We start from the raw sequence: 19,693 nt of genomic DNA on the forward strand, positions 1-19,693 counted from the left end.
TTAATAATAAAGAGAAGATGTATTTTTCACACGCTGCGCTTGGTCCACTCTCTCACCCTTAGACAGCCGTGACACAGACAGGCAGGAAATATAACATATAATGCAGCAAGTAAAGACTCACACTTATTTTGGTAGCATCCTTTGACATCTCGTCCTGGGGTACAACCTGTAGGAAAGAGATTTCAAAGAATAAGAAACTTTAGCAATACTTGTATTTAAAAAAATAATAATCCCCACTGCCTTACATCGATGATGAGTCCACTTACAGGTAATTTAACCAAAGAGCAGAACATAGATAATGGGTCTAATAATGCCTACTTTACAGGTAATTGCATCCAAAACGTACAGCTGTACTCAAAATTCCGTACGGTATGTACGGTATCCTCTATTAAGAGGAATAGATTGAGAGGTGAAACCTGGGTCGGGGCATTTTGAGAAGTGTAACTTGGTCAAAAAATACAATTTTAAAAGGAATAGTTTCACCATATTAAGACGAGAGTTCAGTTTATGTAACAGGGTTAAACTTAAAATGAGGGACAGACATAAATTACTCACTAAACAATAAATAATCATCTCCAGAAATGACTGTTAAAGCAACAAAATAACTTTGGCTTTACAATGGGGGTGACATTTATTTTAAATGTTGGGGTTTAGTGGGGTAAAATCTACCTAGAAGTCACGGAAGGACATGTCAAAATACTGAATTTAGCACTTCAGCAAGTTTTTATTCATATAAAAGCATTTGATTTATTGAATTCTCCATGTAGTCTATATTAAACGGCAACATATTAAATATAACAGTCTTTTAAAATTCCATATTGGTGCACAATTTCTACTTAAAATATCAAAGGCACTCTTTTCATGGAACCACCCACCTGTGTTTCCCCCAAGGCACCAATCTCCACAATTTTAGTATTCCCCACAATTGTAATATGAATTCGAAAAACAAAATAATTATGCTATACATTTCAACCTGTGCCTATATTATCATGTAGGCATGATTCATCAAGAAAATGAGGGTTCACTACAGCACAGCCTGTACAGTATTCTAGGTCAGTAGCACCACCTGCCTCCAGCCTCCACTACCTCCAGCCTCCACTACCTCCAGCCTCCACTACCTCCAGCCTCCACTACCTCCAGCCTCCACTACCTCCAGCCTCCACTACCTCCAGCCTCCACTACCTCCAGCAAGAGAAGGAAGCATGGTGTAACACAGCCAGTCATCAGGGACACTTCATGAATAATGAATCACAGTGAGGTGAGAGGAAGTTTCTTTACATTTCTCCCTTTTCCAATTAAAAAGTGTTGGAAAACACAGCAGGAGAACTGGAAAACATTCTGTGTGTCCTCATGGAAAACCTGCTCTGCTTTACCCAGCTCAGGTGCATTTTCCCATGAGATGGTTCCTCAGCCTCCTCTTCTGTTCCTGTGCCTCAGGGGCACCTGGGGAACCTGCTGCTATTTCTGCCTACTGCAGTGATTAATGTGTGGTTTATTACCTTGCTGCTCACCTCACTCAGTTTATTCCTATGTACTTTATTAGTTGGTACTGATTCTGACTTGTATAGCTGTGCCTTGATGGCAAACTTTAAGGATTGGGATTTAGTCAGGAGTTTGTGCACTGTATTCTAATGCTATGCTTGCTACTTGCATTTCTGTTTGCAATGTGGGAGAATAAAAATACTTTGTTCCATCTTCTGCCTCAAACCTTTAATCACTGATCACAGAACACCTCACCAACAACATTCTCTCAGCAGTGACAGAGTGAGCAGTCTAGCTACCTGATTGGAGGTCCATGGCTGTTTCTCTGTCCAGTCTTTGTGGTTCCTGATATACCACCACTGGATCTCAAGGGAGTAGGAGGGGCCTGCCCCCCGGAAGGAGCATGCCATCTCCACATCCTGGCCACTCTGTGCTGTGATGTCATGGGGGACCTCTGTGAACACAGCTGTATGGAGAAAAAAGCTAAGTTAACAGTTGGCTTTAAAAACGATGACTCAGTCCTCTCTGAAGACAATGTGGGTGGTGTTTTCTATTACTGCAGTTGATTTACAGTGATGATAATACACTGTGATTGTAAATGGTCTCTAATAGAATATTGAGTTAACCCTAGCAATAGTGTCCATAAATCGTATTTTTTTTAAATAACACAACACAATCTAGAAATACTTGTCTTTCTAAGCAACTATGAGGAATACAATCATAAATCCTCATTTACCAGTTGAAACATTTCCATTTAGATGAGTATCATTTGTTGGTCTGATGTAATAAGGAGCATCCAGACACTGCACTTGATTAATCTATGAATTTGCTTTTTCCAATTATTGATAAACATGCACCTGTTAAGAAACTGACTGTTAGAACTGCTAAGGCTCCATGGATTGATGAGGCATTGAAAGAGATGGGGCAAAAGGAGTGGCTAATAACTCTGGCTGCACATCTGAATGGCTGATTTTCTGCAAATTAAGAAATGATGTGACTAAACCCAACAAAAATAAGAAGAATCTGTATTATGAAGCCAATATCAATTATATAAAGAATGATGGAAAAAAGCTTTTGAGTACTTTAAATTAGATTATGGGCAGAAAGACAAATTATTTAATTGAATCAACTGGCTTATTCATCACAAAACCATGTGATGTTGCCAATTATTTTAATGATTACATCATTGGCAAAGTGGGCAAACAACAAACCTCAGCTGAATCTGGTAATAAATGATGTGGCTGTTGAACAAGTTAAGGGGACAAATGTATTTGGTGCTACCTTAGATTGTCAACTGTCAAGGTCAAAACATATAGATTCAATATTTGTAAAGATGGGGAGAGGTCTGTCCACACTCTAAACAGCAAGTCCTGCAGACTCTAGTTTTCTCTTATCCTGATTATTGTCCCGTTATGTGGTCAAGTGGTGCAAAAAAGATCTCGTTAAGCTGCAGCTGGCCCAGAATAGAGCGGCACGTCTTGCTCTTCATTGTAAACAGAGGGCTAATATAAATACTATGCATGACAGTCTGTCTTGGCTAAGAGTTGAGGAGAGACTGACTGCATCACTTCTTATTTTTATAAGAATCATTAATGTGTTGAAAATTCTAAATTGTTTGCATAGTCAACTTACACACAGCTCTGACACACACACTTACCCCACCAGACAAGCCACCAGGGGTCTTTTCATAGTCCCCAAATACAGAACAAATTCAAGAAAGTGTACAGTATTATATAGAGCCATTATTGCATGGAACTCCCTTCCATTTCATTTTGCTCAAATGAACAGCAAACCTTGTTTCAAAAACAGATAAAGCAACAATTCACCCCTCTCCCCTATTTGACCTAGATATTTTGTGTGTATGTATTGATATGTAGGCTACATGTGCTGTTATTAAATGTATGCAGTTCTGTCCTTGGGCTGTTCTTGTCTATTAATGTCATGTTTCATGTTCTGTGTGGACCCCAGGAAGAGTAGTTCTGCTTTAGCAGTAGCTAATGGGGATCCTAATCAAATACCAAAAAATACCAATCATTGTGCTCACCTGGCTTGCTCTTTAGTTAGCCTACTTATACAAAGTTTGTAATATTTTGTTTTATTAATGTACCACTCTGCTTGTTTACTAAAGAAGGCATTAATGCTAAAACAGCTCCCCTGTTTTGTTTTTTAGTTCAAATATGTACTGAAGGTTTGAGCTACAACAGACAGCTTTGACAGATTTTCTAAAGTAGTTCTGATGAGCAATGTCACAACTGGAGAGTGAAGCCTTGCTGAAGAGCTGGCAAACTAAAGAGGATTGGGTGTATCTCTCTCCAGCATAAAACCACTCAATAGGTTATGCAAAACTAGTGTTTACTAAACCAACACTCACAAACTAGATGTGAATGTGTTCACAAACACATAGTGTGAATATGCAGTTTAATAAAAATGTATTAAGTTTAGCCTGTCATAATGTAAACTGGCATTGAATGTTTACTCTTGTTCAAACGTGGATATCAGTAACCTATGTCAAAAGAGCTTAGCACATTCTGAGGTTAGAATATCTTAATTTTCCCACTATATTTCACAGGGAAGCGGAGCTAGAGTTGGGCTTCATCCCAGACACCTGCCTGGGTGGGAGAAGAGCAAGGAAGCTGCCTGGGCTGAGCTGGATCCTCTCCATGTATAACACAGGCTGAAATCCCTCACATGGGTAAACTAGCCTCAGTAGAATGAAGACATCAGCTCTTCTGATCCCAGCACATCCGTTTATTAACTGGGCCCAAATCCTCTTAAACGCTCCCTTAAACACATTTTTAATTTGCTTCTAATCCCGTTCATGGCAACGGAAGCTCACAGGGAGCAACCACACGTTCCCACGGGTGTATTGGTGGTGCTCACACCGATGAAGTCTGTCTAACTCTGGTGAAAAGTGTCTTTCTTCAGATTCACAATGAAGTCAGCATGGCAAACCATTGTAGGTTAATTAACCTCCAAAATGTTCTTCACAAAAAATGCAGGTGATAGCACCAAAACCAAATATTTTAGATCAGGGGTGTCAAACTCTTTGGAGGGCCTAGTGTCTGCTGGTTTTTGGTTTTCCTTTCAATTAAAACCTAGACAACCAGGTGAGGGGAGTTCAGTACTAATTAGTGACTTGAATTAATCAATCAAGAACAAGGGAGGAGCGAAAACCGGCAGTCACTCGGCCTTCCGTGGAATGAGTTTGACACGTGTTTTAGATAATAAAAAAAGTGTATCTTTGGTGCTTACCAGAAAACACTACCCATAAAAACGACATCAACCTTGAGAAAATCAACTGGCTGGAGAATGAGAGAGAGAGAGTGAACAGCATTGTCTATGCTATAGAGAGAGAGAGAGGTGGCCATGGTGCTGAAAGTCTAGTGCTGCTGCCAGCTTATTACTAGCTCCCAGGTGGTAGGCTTATTCAATCTCCACTAGAATAACGGAGAACATAGAGACAATAAACTAATTCCGTTTCTTCCTAAAATTTCGATCTGTCTTTTTTTTTATTCCACCGCTCTCAGGCCTGAGTTTAATAGCCTCTGTAAATCTCTGGGCCAACTGTGCATACTGAGAAAGCAATGTCTCCCGCTCCAGAGAGCTACAAGCCCCAAGTCATATCTCCTTGTAAATCGATCAAATCCCTTTGAATTTCATTTGCCAGACACAAAACACACTTTGTATTGATTCACCTTTATGGTAGGAAGTGGAGCCTACAGCTTTCTTGTATTCAAATCCAATCAAATCAAATCAAATTGTATTTGTCACATGCACATGGTTAGCAGATGTTAATGCGAGTGTAGCGAAATGCTTATGCTTCTAGTTCCGACAATGCAGTAATAACCAATGAGTAATCTAACCTCACAATTTGTGATGTAAACTGTCATTTAATGGACAGGCTCTCTGTATTGTTTTTTGACGTTGATCATGTTTACTTTTTATTTAGTACAGACGTGGGATCTTAAAATAATCCTGCAGCAACAGGAAATGTGAATTATTATATGAATTATAATTAATGCCCGTTTTTGTATGATTCATACATTTTCCATAAGGGAAACTTCCAGAACCTTTTTGAACATCAAATACACCTTTTTAAACCTCAGGTTTTACATTTCCAGGAAAGTTCTCCTGCAACAGGTTGATCAAATGAAGATCCTACATCTGTATGAATCATGCCAAATGGGTTTAGAGGGAAAATATGTGGGAATGATTGACAATACAAGTCTGTGGATATTTCTCTTATTAATGCTTACATGACAACATTGACTTAGAAACAATGCTATTTCAAAGATGGCCTGTGTAATCGCTAGCACCCTGTCTGCACATCTTAATTAGAGCCCTCAAAGGACTTTGGAAGTTGGATATGAAATGTCTGGAGGAATCATTATCTTCACAATAACACAATAGTGTAAATAGAATTAGACAATCACTACAATCAATGCTGAAAAAACTGCAACAGAAAGACAGACATGACAGATGAACAAAGGCCCACCCACAATTCAGAGAAATGGATAAGAAAGAAGGAATCTTTGAGGCTCTGGAAAGCCTGGGAGGGCTCTTGTCATCATCTTCCTTTGAAATGTGGAGTTAGTTAATGAAACCCTGATAAAAGCTAGCTGGAGGTGCTTCTTCATGCTATTGTCTTAATCCAGACTACCTTAAAACTTAATATTATTTTGTAAGATATACTGTAGCTAATGACAGATAAAAATAGAGATTCACCACATATCCTCACTGCATGAGACCTTTTCTTGAATCGCATTGATTTATTTTGTGGAATCAGAGAGATGGAGATATATTTGATTGTACAGTATAAAAATGACTGAGTGTGGCTGGGATGGGAAATAAACCATTTCTATCATATATTCTCTTGAGATCATATGAGCGAGGCAAGCAGTCTGGTAACTTGTTTATTGGAATCTACAGCAGCAGCTTATACTCAGGAGAAATTCCGCTCAAGCCTCCAAATAAAACATTATTCCAAGTTGCAGTCTGATAGTCACACTGCACAGCACAGACAACTGTGCACAGACATCAAGCCATTACACAACATAAACATAATTTGCATTCTCCTTCTCTGATCCATATTCTGGGCTGGAAGTTGCTGTACCGCAAACACTCATCTAGAGTTCCACTCTCACCCCCATGAAATTACCCTGCAACAGTCTTCGCCTCTCTCGCGCACTTTTTAAATATCTCATAACACCGCAACCACAGGAGTCCATCTCTGAATATAAATGCTTCTGTTCTGTAATGTTGAGTTTGAAAGTGTTGAAATCATCCTGCACTAATTTTGGTGGTTAGACACTGTGGTGGGAAAAGTACCCAAATGTCATACTTGAGTAAAAGTAAAGATACCTTAATAGAAAATGACTCAAGTAAAAGTGAAAGTCACCCAGAAAAATACTACTTGATTAAAAGTCTAAAAGTATTTGGCTTTAAATATACTTAAGTATTGAAAGAAAATGTAATTGCAAAAATATACTTAAGTATCAAAAGTAAAAGTATAAATAATTTCACATTCCTTATAATAAGCAAATCAGAAGGCACCATTTTTATTTATTTTATTTATTGATTTATGGATAGACAGGGGCACACTATAACACACAGACATAATTTACAAATGAAGCATTTGTGTTTAGTGAGCCCTCCAGGTCAGAAGCAGTAGGGATGACCATGGATGTTCTCTTGATAAGTGAGTGAATTGGACCATTTTCCTGTCCTGTGAAGCATTCAAAATGTAATGAGTACTTTTGGGTGTCAAGGAAAATGTATGGAGTAAAAAGTACATTATTTTCTTTAGGAATGTAGTGAAGTAAATGTAGTCAAAAATATAAATAGTAAAGTAAATTACAGATACCCCCAATAAAGTATTTTTACTTAAGTACTGTACACCACTGGTTAGACAACAGTAGACAAATGTTGGTAGTTCCCCCTTTACAATGTAGCTAGCTCTGGGGAACAGCAGTAATCACTGGGAATGAAAGCAGGAACACAAGAAAAAGACAGAGAGAGAGCAAGAGAAAAGAGAGAGATAGAGAGAGAGAGATAGAGTGTGAGAGAGAGAGTGTGTGTGTGAGAGAGAGAGAGAGAGAGAGAAAGAGAGATAGAGTGTGAGAGAGAGAGTGTGTGTGAGAGAGTGAGAGAGAGAGAGAGAGAGAGAGCAAGAGAAAAAAGAAAAGAGAGAGATAGAAAGAGAAAGAGAGAGAGATAGAAAGAGAGATAGAGTGTGAGAGAGAGAGAGAGAGAGAGAGAGCAAGAGAAAAAAGAAAAAAGAGAGACAGAAAGAGAGAGAGAGGTAGAAAGAGAGAGAGATAGAAAGAGAGATAGAGTGTGTGAGAGAGAGAGAGTGTGAGAGAGAGAGAGAGAGAGAGAGCAAGAGAAAAGAGAGAGATAGAAAGAGAGAGATAGAAAGAGAGATAGAGTGTGTGAGAGAGAGAGAGAGTGTGAGAGAGAGAGAGAGAGCAAGAGAAAAGAGAGCGATAGAAAGAGAGAGAGAGATAGAAAGAGAGAGTGTGTGAGAGAGAGAGAGAGAGAGAGAGAGAGAGAGAGTGTGTGAGAGAGAGAGTGTGAGAGAGAGAGAGACAGAGAGAGAGAGAAATAAAGAAATAAAGCAGGATATCAACAGCTCACACAATTACTCCAGAAACAAAGGGCTAAGCACAATGGAGTCACACTGGCTTCAAATAACCAACTCCTGCATCAAGAATACTGATGCCAAAACTTCAATACCGTCTTCCATTTAATCCACCACTACCATCCACAGCCTTGGGCATCTCTCCAACTTGATCTCACTAGAGCTCATTTTGTGCAATCCCTGCTGTTTTGGCTCAAAATCAAAGTTCAAAGAATATCCCCTGCCACAGAAAATAACGTAAAAAGTGACTGAAGTTTCAGCTAAGTTTATCAGAGGTTCTCTAGACAGAGCTCATCGGTTCATATTGTAATGGTAAATAACATTGGTCAATGGACTCAGGACAATGGTGATGCGTATTAGTGATCTCTGTTATGTGTGGTCAATAAATTCCATGTGGTAGCATTGGTATAGGTCTTGTTCCAGCCATCATCCACAGGGCTGAGGATTTCAAAATGTTTCATCACTAACAGTGTTAGCTACATGTAAAGCCCCCCCCCCACCCTCCACCTTGCAGCCCAAAACCCCAGCTCTCAAAACCATTATGATCCATGCTGGGGGTCTGCCTCTGTCGCTTAGAGCTCCTGCTGCTGTGGGATGATGTATGAGGATATTGTTCCTTACAGCACAGCATGTCTGGTATCTGTAAGGCAATCTAGTGATATGAATCATGTCATCATCAGCCTCCTCTTAAGATGTCAGTGTTATGCAGTACAGGGGGAGCTCTAATGAACTACACATCTCTACTGATCTGGAGGCAGATACTCAAGGATTGTACATGGCACTTTTGAAAATAGAATGTAGATGCGGGAAGAGAGGGAAGGGAAGGTGAGTGGGATGCCAGAGTGTTCACAAAGGGAGAGAGCGATGGAGAGAGAAACACACCAGGGGTGAAGATGGTGTCAGTAGAGAGAGAGAGAGAGAGAGAACGAGAGAAGAGAGAAGAAAAGGGAGAGTCATTTGAAGAAGAGGAACTAAGAGGAACTCGAGATAGTGGAGAATAGTGACATTTAAAAAGAGGACATCTTGAGGGCCCTGGGAATGGACATACATTTACAAAGAACACAGAATGCACTCTACACACAAAGTCGTGTTTTTCTTTTATAGCCTAGTCTTGAATCTTTTAACAAGAAATATCTATTCGAATGTCAGTATCTATAAACACATATGTAGTCACTGCAGCTTTTAACCCCTGGATGAAAAATAGCATGAAAACAAGTTATGAGAGTGATGTGCAATGACGCGCTCTCCCTCCCTAGATGATAGCTGGCCTAGCAGATTCATTAACCTCTGCAGTTGCCCCCACAGACCCAGGCAGAGAGAGGCTCGTCGCTGAGCACAGCCTCTCCCTTTGATTCCTCACTTATCACTGGCAGGCCAGCCAGGTCCTTCCACTCCACTGAAATAATTGCCTCTTCTTATGATGCTCGCTTAATATACTGTAAATAGCAGCGGTCAGGTTTCAAAGACACCTGTAAGCATCTTGAAGACACAGTAAACAGACAGTGACTAACTATCCAAAGGTCATCTGGCTGTTGGTTTGTTTATGCTGTGATGTAATGCATATAGCCCATCTTGAAATTAGTCTTTAGTGAACGTCTTTTGCTTTCATTCTTATGAAGTGAAATTCTCTGTAGATATTTCTGTTTGTAATGAATAGTCTACATGGTTAGGCCTAGTAATTTTCCTGGAAAAAGGTATTGTAAATATTTTGGAGAACAGTGGAAGCTGGGGTAATTGAAATTAAAATATGATTAACCCTCGTTTGAGTCGTACAATTTTTCCATGAGTAATTTTGACACAAGACAGAGTTTGGATTTATGCAGCTGATTACAAAAAGTAAATAAAGTGACAATCTGAAAAACAGCTGTCAAACATGAGCATACATGAACCTTGTGAAGCCTCTGTTCTCAGGACAAAGCTGAAGTCATTGGAGATTTAGGCCTACAATAAAATATGTGTAATGTATTTTACAGAGCTTAATAAAGCAGGATTTTGGGACACAACCAGTAGTTACTATAACAAGCATAAAAGCTCTAAACGATTATGGCATGGGATGTTTAACATGATCTAGTGGAAATGCCAAGGCTTTATAATCCAGTCATCTGTATGCTACTTCCAACACATCTAACAGTCAAAATAGCATCATTCAGAATGATCACATCAAATTTAAATGAGATTGTTCACTTCAGCGATTTACAGAATGGTGTTTATTGGTTATTGTTGTGCATACAAAGCATTTTTCTTGTTACAGCATTTGGGAGAAATTGGTAAGAATATCATCATTATCTGAATGTCTTAAAAACCAACACTGCAAAAACTCTCCAGTGGGAGAATATGTTAAATACACTGTCACTGTTTCACAGAATTTCTGGCTGAGCTAAAAGGACAGAAAAATATTCAACTAGGTTAAACACTGTACCAAATGAGTAATATTACTGTTGTACAAAAAATAAAGGTCACATGACAGACAAACACTGAGCCCCATGCTGAGCTGCCTGCATAACAATATGCAAGCAGTATCCTGTGAGACAGGGGGCCTTTGAGTCCATTGACGTATGCAACTAGTCACTCCTCCATGGTACTGTTTCCACTGTGTTTCATCTGTCACGACAATCAATGAATTCAGAGGCAAATACCTCACCTCAGAGATGGGACCATCAATAATCACAACAGTACTTCCTAGGGTAGGCATACAGTAGCTATCCAGAAGCTCTATCTCGACTCAGTAGACATGGATTCAAAATGCACTCATAACAATACATCCACACACAACAGCCTACACAGACAGTTAAAGGTGTGAAATCCACTGAAACCCTTTAAACCTTCAAGTAAAAAAAGAAAGGAACATAGAAAACAAAAAAGAGCATATTTTTATATATATTCCTCTTTAAATCTCCCCAGCCAGCTAGCTAGCCAGCAGCCATCCAAGCCAGCTCTCTGGGGCCAGATACAAATGGTTTGATGCAGCGCTACGAGAGACATCAGCATTTGGTATCTAATCTTCTCGCCTTCCTAATGCACCCAGGAGTCTCTCTCTCCAGCAGCTGAGACTGAGAGGAGAACTGATAGCTCAGAGAGCCAGCCAGGGCCAGGATAGGAGAGCAGGAGAGGAGAGGAGCTGGAAGTCTGCCCGACAGTGCTACTGAAATTGCCCGACAGTGCTACTGAAATTCACCTCCACTTAAATCGGCTTCTCCTCCTCAGGCGTTCCTAAGGAGATGCTCATGGGGCAACCTGACACCAAAAATAAGAAATAAACAGGGCCTTTTTGGAGAACATGTAGTCAGGGATTTAACAAAACAGCCATGCTGTCTTTTTTTCATCTCCCTTCACTTGTGGTGACTTTGATGAATGATGTAACTCACTGCTTATGTTTAGCGCTTATCTGAAATAAACTGAATCAGACAGAAGTAAGCTGGCCGGCCCACTGTGGACTGCAAGTCGGAAGTCCTATATAGACAGGAAAGACTTGGAAAATTCTGTGTTATCTAATACAATAGAAAAAGGTGATTTCTTTTTACCCCCAATTTCGTAGTATCCAATTGTTAGTAGTTACTATCTTGTCTCATCGCTACAACGGGCTCGGGCTCGGGAGAGACGAAGGTCGAGAGCCATGCGTCCTCCGAAACACAACCCAACCAAGCCGCACTGCTTCTTAACACAGCGCGCATCCAACCCGGAAGCCAGCCGCACCAATGTATCGGAGGAAACACTGTACACCTGGCGACCTGGTCAGCGCGCACTGCGCCCGGCCTGCCACAGGAGTCGCTGGTGCGTGATGACACAAGGACATCCCTACCGGCCCAACCCTCCCTAACCTGGACGACGCTAGGCCAATTGTGCGTCGCCCCACGGACCTCCCGGTTGCAGCCGGCTCCGACAGAGCCTGGGCGCGAACCCAGAGTCCCTGGTTGCACAGCTAGCGCTGCAATGCAGTGCCTTAGACCACTGCGCCACGCGGGAGGCCTAGATTTGCTGTTTCCAAAAGGTAAACACAAGATCGGGAGTGATTTTGTCAAATTGTTACATGTTTGCAACCTGATATTTAACATGATTTATCAATATAAATTAAAAGTGCACTGAAAACCTGGATTCTCACTTTATCCATTGCACAGTTGTTCTTATTACTCAATCCTAGCTTACCATGAACTCCATGTTTGATGAGCTTGCCTATTTAATGACTGCTACACAGGAGGCTGGTGAGTGGAGGACCGTTCAAAATAATCACTGGAATAGAGTGAATGGAGTGATATCAAAATATTAAGTGGTATTAAATACCATTCTATTCATTCTGTTCCAGCCATTATGAGCCCGTCCTCCCCAATTAAGGTGCCACCAGCCACCTATGGCTGAACACCAGTCAATATCCTTCACATAAGAACAGAAAACCAGATAAATATAATATGCCCGTCCCACTTTCTCAAACCACCCGTTTAATCCATTTAAAATAAAATACTTCTGAGAACTCTGAGACTGTCTCTTTTTCATTGAAAAGTACAGAACACCAGCTTTCAACAGTCTCTCTCAATGCCACATCAGTGGAGCCTTTGACAGCATGACTGTAGAGAGAGAGCAGCAATGACTTTGACGTGCCATATTAAAAAGAAAAACAGCCATGAAAAGTGTCACATTTGATAGGCCGCAACACATCAACCGTCTGCAGAAAAGTCCCCAGACATCCAGATAGGGTAACAACACCCTCAAAAAAAAAACATAAGCTAATTTCTTTGGCCGCTAATCAAAAGTGACTCTGTGAATAGGATGGCCTGATAATAATTTATCTGCAGTAGAATGTATCATCTCTTGTAGCTAAATGTATTGTCCTTCTAAATGTTATCCTCCAGGCCGTCAAACTGAAGTGATGACTTCAATCACATCTAACTGGGGACCAAAGCTTGCTATTAACTATCCATCATTGTAACCAACACTACTAATACATCAGTGTACTCAGATGGCTGAATGTCGTGGTATTGCATAATTGTGTATATGATAGCCAGATGACGATCTAATTAGCAACATCTCTTTTTGCTATATTTGTGAACATATCATTGTAATAGGCCCGCCGTCCTTGGCCAAAGCACCAATCTAACAGCAAAGTAACTGGATAGAGACAGAACCATTGCTGAAGGGAGCATTAGCTCTGAGCAGGAGGTGTGTGCAGTCAAGCAATACAAAACCACAGAAAAATGTAATTTACCATTCTACATTACTGATAGGTGCAAGCTATCCAGCCCACTAGCCTTTTGAAATACCAAGTAGCCCTTAAAATATTACTGGCAGCAATTAGAGGGACGGGTAAAAGACAGAAACATTGAATATGAAAGACAGACAGGAGCTAATGGTTGGGTTTTAAACAATCCTGTGAATAACACGCAACATGCATGCAGATATCAATTCCCTGTTGTCAAATTGCCTTTCGTACTAAATTTCTCTCAGTTATTCCAAGATTTCTACGCTTGCTTATTGTGTAAAACACAACATTGTAGATCATTAAAACCAAGAAAATACCATGGAACACACTATAAATACAAAGAGAAACAGAAAAAGTGAGTCTCCTGTGTATTACCATCACCCCCTCTGGCTGAGCCAACCCATTCCCAGAATGAGATGATTGAACAGTGCTGCTGGGTCTCCATTCACCCACTGTGTGTGAACCAGCCGCTCCACAGCAGCATAATTAGGGCTGGTCACTGGCGAGAAAGAGAAACGGTATAATGGATGTCCCTGTCTCAACATGGCCCCAGGCCAGCCTTCTAATTGAGCCAGGCCTCTGATATGGTAGACGGGATCATGATGGCTAGTTAACGTTGTATTTCCACACTGATAACATTGCTTTTCAACACACTGTGTAGGCTACCAGATTGAATAATACTGCTAACTAGCCCACATGCGTTCAGTAGCAACATACTGTAAGCCTATTGAAAAGCAGTAACATAAATATGTTTTTACTGGTGTGACCAAAATCCATCTCGTGTTTACAAAATAATCAAATGAATCTGCCTGATGTGACACTGATGTCAATCCATATTAGTCATCAAGGTTGCACAAAGTAGTTGCCGTGGTGAAGTTTCTAACTCAGTGCATATGTCTGTTATTAACTGATCACTTCCAACCTAATACTGACAAAAAGTATAATACCTCTTTGTTTTCAAGGACAAGCCAGATGTAAAGAAAAAACATAAATTAAAAAGGTTTTATTCTTTTTAGCATGTGACCTGTCCTTAAAAACAAAGAGGTATTATACTTCAAACATTTACTCAAGCTGCTGTCTTCATTGGTTTGTTTCGGGACACCCATGGGGGCATGCAAGCTATTTGGAGAAGCAAATCTCAGTTCGACTCCACTAAAGCAAATCAACATGACTCCACTACTCACGCTGACTGCCAACATATGAGCCCTGCCAAGTCCTCTCCAGGAGGTCTGCGATAGCCACCACAGCAGTCATGTGTCTAATGTGAGATAAGCTTGCTCACTCTTCCAACCAGAGCCCAGAAGGATCCCTCAATCCAGTCGTCTTATGATCAAGGCTGGAGGAAATATAGAGGAAATATGGTTTGTTCTCTGTGGGGAGAGCCAGGGAGAATTGGTGACTCCCAGAGACACTGGCATGAAAGGGACAGAGACTGTGACTCTGTATTGCCAGTCAAAAGGCACATATTTTCTTCTCCAAAGTGCTCTGGGGATATGTTTGACCAGAGACATAAGGACATGAAAGGGAAATGACAAGGAAAAGACTGGTTCACTTTGAAGCGCTTACACTCCACAAGAGCCATCAGAACTGAATACACAGAGAGAAAACACATTGCATGACTGCTGGCTGACCCTACAGTTTGTAATGGGCTGCGTTTGAAGAGAGAGGAAAAGGAAATGGAGAGAAAGAAAGAGTGAGAAATGGTAAGGAGGTTGTATCAGGATGCCTGCAATAAGTGCCCTGTCCATTCAATGCAGGTCTGAAGGTTAAGAGCGTGGGCCAGTAAATGAAAGGTTGCTGGTTCGAATCCCTGACCCGACTAAGTGAAACATCTGTTGATGTGCCCTTGAGCAAGGCACTTAACCATAAACGCTCCTGTAAGTTGCTCTGAAAAAGAGTGTCTGCTAAATGACAAAAAATCTAATGTAAATAGTACTTTATGCTACTGGAACCTTTTGGTCAACAGGGCTTCCCTGCATTACCCACTGCTAGGAGAAATCAAAAATAGTTCAATGATTTGCTTCATATATGGCCCCCAAAAAGCTTCTGTACAACTGCAAAGCATATTTTTTTGTAGTGTAGTTCCAGGCTCATCTAAACATCTAACATATATTACACCCACTCATAAAATAGGGAGTGGAGAGGAAGTGTACCATTCAGAGCAGCTTATCTTGCCTGGTCTCAGTGTAATCTAGTCTGGTTAAGGCCTTAGTACCCTTCCCACCAGATGGGGCATCTGTCCCAAGATGATTCCTCCTGGCTGAGCATGGTAGGGAGAGGAGCTGCTGCCAGCCCAGCCCAGCCAGGATCCCACCACTGAGAGCAGGCCAGAGACCAGCCTGTCAGCCTCTCCTGCTCAGCGTGAGCCTGGCTTAATGAATAGTCAACAGAAACTGCTAAGGCTGAAGCAGGAGTGACTGTAGGCCTAGAGCAGAGAGAGGACATGGACGTTAGGTGGATGTTTGTTATATAGCGGCCCATACTATTGTTGAAAAGGAAATTTTAAAAATTAGCCTTGACATGTCATATTTTATTCAATAACCTATCGGTTTAAATAATATTACCGGTATATTCATAATCTGTACACTGTTGGCTCTCAGTGTCTCAGTCTCTATGTGGGAGTTGCAGGATCTGGTTGTTTTCTCTCCTCTTTAGCACTTAATTGATTAATTCATGTCATTTGATTGGCTAGATACAGTGCATTCGGAAAGTTTTCAGACCCCTTGACCTTTTCCAAAATTTGTTACGTTACAGCCTTGTTCAAAAATTGAATAAATCGTTTATTTCCCTCACCAATCTACACACAATACCCCATAATGACAAAGCAAAAACAGGTTTTTAAGAAATGTTTGAAAATGTATAAAATAAAATAAAAATGAAATATCACATTTACATAATTATTCAGACCCTTTACTCAGTACTTTGTTGAAGCACCTTTGGCAGTGATTACAGCCTAGTGTCCTCCTGGGTATGACGCTACAAGCTTGGCACACCTATATTTGGGGAGTTTCTCCCATTCTTCTCTGCAGATCATCTCAAGCTCTGTCAGGTTAGATGGGGAGCGTCGCTGCACAGCTATTTTAAGGTCTCTTCAGAGATGTTCAATCGGGTTCAAGTCCGGCTCTGGCTGGGCCACTCAAGGACATTCAGACTTGTCCCGAAGCCACTCCTGCATTGTCTTGGCTGTGTGCTTAGGGTTGTTGTCCTGTTGGAAGGTGAACCTTCGCCTCAGTCTGAGGTCCTGAGCACTCTGGAGCAGGTTTTCATCAAGATTTCTCTGTACTTTCCCTCGATCTTGACTAGTCTCCCAGTCCCTGCTGCTGAAAAACATCCCCACAGCATGATGCTGCCACCACCATGCTTCACCGTAGGTTTCCTCCAGACATGACGCTTGGTATTCAGGCCAAAGAGTTCAATCTTGATTTCATCAGACCAGATAATTTTGTTTCTCATGGTCTGAGAATCGTTTAGGTGCTTTTTGGCAAACTCCATGCGAGCTGTCATGTGCCTTTTACTGAGGAGTGGCTTCTGTCTGGCCACTCTTCCATAAAGGCCTGATTTGTTGAGTGCTGCAGAGATTGATGTCCTTCTGGAAGCTTCTCCCATCTCCACAGAGGAACTCTGGAGCTCCCACCGGGTTCTTGGTCTCCTCCCTGAGCAAGGCCCTTCTCCCCCGATTGCTCAGTTTGGCCGGTCGGTGGTTCCAAACTTCTTGCATTTAAGAATAATGGAGGCCATTGTGTTCTTGGGGACCTTCAACGCGGCAGAAATGTTATGGTACCCTTCCCCAGATCTGTGCCTCGACACAATCCGGTCTCGGAGCTTATGGACAATTCCTTCATCCTCATGGCTTGGTTTTTGCTCTGACATTCACTGTCAACTTTGGGACCTGATATAGACAGGTGTGTGCCTTTCCAAATCATGTCCAATCAATTTAATTTACCACAGGAGGGCTCCAATCAAGTTGTAGAAACATCTCAAGGATGATCAATGGAAACAGGATGTAACTGAGCTCAATTTTGAGTCTCATAGGAAAGGGTCTGAATACTTATGTCAATAAGGTATTTCTGTTTTTTATTTACAAAAATGTCTAGAAAAACATTTTTCGCTTTGTCATTATGGGCTATTGTGTGTAGATTGATGAGGATTTTTTAAAATTTAATCCATTTTAGAATAAGGCTGTAACATAACAAAATGTGGACTCTGAATACTTTCTGAACGCACTGAAAAAATCCCTCTGCATAACAGTTGGTGATGCAGACTGCAGCATTCAGAAAGTCTGTAGTGAATTACAAATAATGGATAATGTCAACCAACACAATGACTGCAGGGACATTATATTATAATATTTAGCCCACCTTGTAGCCTTTCAGGGCCAGTTTACCCGCTCTATGCTATCCCTGTTGCCACTAATTTAGGTCAGAAGCAGTGGGAGATTCATGCATCTGTAGAGGTGATGGCAAGCGGTGGATGGACACAGTTGGCTGCATGTCAGCCTGGTCTGTCTGGTTCCAGCCCACTGGCAAGAGGTTTACCCACACACCCTGGAGGAGCAGGTAATGAGGGTTCACACCCTGATACAAATGTCCGTTTTTTTCTGCACATTAATTTTGGACACCAAGGTGCTTCCCATTTTCAAACTGGTTTACTCGGATAAAGTTTTATCAGGGCAACATATTCCCCGTCTTAAGCTTTTCCATGGTGGACTAACGAGGCCTGGTGAGGCAATGTTCCTCCTCTGCAGTTTTCCTCCTCTGCTTCTCCTTAGATTAAAAGTTAATGAGTCATCAGAGAGATCTCATTTCCGTCACTGATCACACAACCCAACACCACACTCTACTTCACACAACCCAACCACAGAAATGATACCATGCATGTTATCATACTAGTATCTGCTAGTAATACAAGTGGGCATAATAGTGATGTTAGTGCTGGCAGAAGTAAGAATCTGATGTTACACTTTGTTCCAGGGTATCATCAGTATCTTGCTCAAGGGCATGGAGGCACTTCGCCTCACACGCAATCTTCTCTACTCAACAGTCCATTTTTCTACACATGCCAAACTTCTGCCCACACATCTGCTGAGCTGACAACCAAGCAGCTGGAATCTCAAACAGATGATGATGAACCCAGACAATACATGTTTATCTGAGTGATGCAACTAACTGTAAAATAGACTGCAGAAAGCCAGAGAGAATGTTGGTGCATCATAAGAGGATGTGTCTCTAGTAGAGATGTTTTAGTCCTCCAGTTAGTAACAGATTTTTACCATTGTAGCCTATTATTGGACTACCCACTGCTTACATGGCACTTGTTATCCACTACATTCTGAAAAAGATGAGTATTGTGTCAGAATATAGGCTTGATGTATTCAATACCACCTGCAGTGGTTCTTTCAACAGTTAATTTTCAGAAGCTGATCATTACATGGTTGTAACTATACAATTACGAGATCAAAATCAAAGCAACCCAGCTGACATAGTTTAGTTGAAACAAATAGATAGCTTCCACACACATATATTTGGATAAATATAATACAGTTGATTGAGATGAACATGACATTTTCAATAACAATATGTCATTCATCAACGTGGAGAGTTGCACCCTCACGAGGTATTTTCATCATAATGTCTGCCGCCACTATTGCTCTGCTATGACGTAAATAGGATTGTCAGTGTGCTAAGTATTAACTTTTATTTCACAGAAAACGGTATCTACAGATTTGTACATAAACAAATAAAAAAAAGTTAAATAACAGCGCATATAGAACATGAATTAGCTGCAGGCGCTTGACTACCGGTAATATTAATGTGCAAAATAAATCCCTCATCCTTCTACCTCAGGTGTTCCCTTTATAAAGAAAAACACCTTTGCATCAGTTGCCTCCACCCTGATCGTAGGCTACTCTCCCTCTATACCCGCAGTATCTTACTGGTGTTTACTGTCAATTGTTCCTTTCTGCATGTTGCACACTAATAGCATTAGAATTGAACCAAATAAAACATTAGGACAGAAACGTACCGTTCCCGGAGATGTGGTTCTCTACCTCTGCATGTCCACCTTGCCTTGTGGAGGCACTAAGTTGGATGTAGAGTCCCATGTAATGTAAAGTCCCTACTATTACCCCAAAGGCTCCCATCTCTTTTGTTTGAGATTCCGTATTCTTTGCCACTCTCTCACATTAGGTGTACTAAGTTTACAAGATAAAATCCAGGCAACGTGTTGTGTAGATAGACCCGGATTTTAAACAAAAGCGCAGATCGCAGATATGAAGCGGTTTGATGGTGCAGCCACCCTCTAGTGCAAGTCGCTGATACCTCGCTTCAGCTCCGTCGGCTCTGGATGCGGCGGAGGGAGATTTCTCCTCACACACAGAAAGG

The 19,693-nt window shown here is 41.1% G+C and overlaps 1 protein-coding gene across 1 annotated transcript in view; it reads right to left on the minus strand.

The window, feature by feature from the left end:
* Positions 1-19,693, minus strand: part of LOC129860850 (V-set and transmembrane domain-containing protein 2-like protein) — a 39,292-nt gene extending 19,599 nt beyond the window's left edge. The window contains exons 1-3 of the mRNA XM_055931698.1: positions 19,335-19,693; positions 1,782-1,948; positions 122-166 (exon numbers count right to left, since the gene is read on the minus strand). Coding sequence (XP_055787673.1) covers positions 122-166; positions 1,782-1,948; positions 19,335-19,452 — 330 coding nt within the window. The 5' untranslated portion in view covers positions 19,453-19,693. The remainder of the gene's footprint in view (positions 1-121; positions 167-1,781; positions 1,949-19,334) is intronic.

Source organism: Salvelinus fontinalis, chromosome 8 (assembly GCF_029448725.1).
Source record: "Salvelinus fontinalis isolate EN_2023a chromosome 8, ASM2944872v1, whole genome shotgun sequence".
Taxonomy (NCBI): domain Eukaryota; kingdom Metazoa; phylum Chordata; class Actinopteri; order Salmoniformes; family Salmonidae; genus Salvelinus; species Salvelinus fontinalis.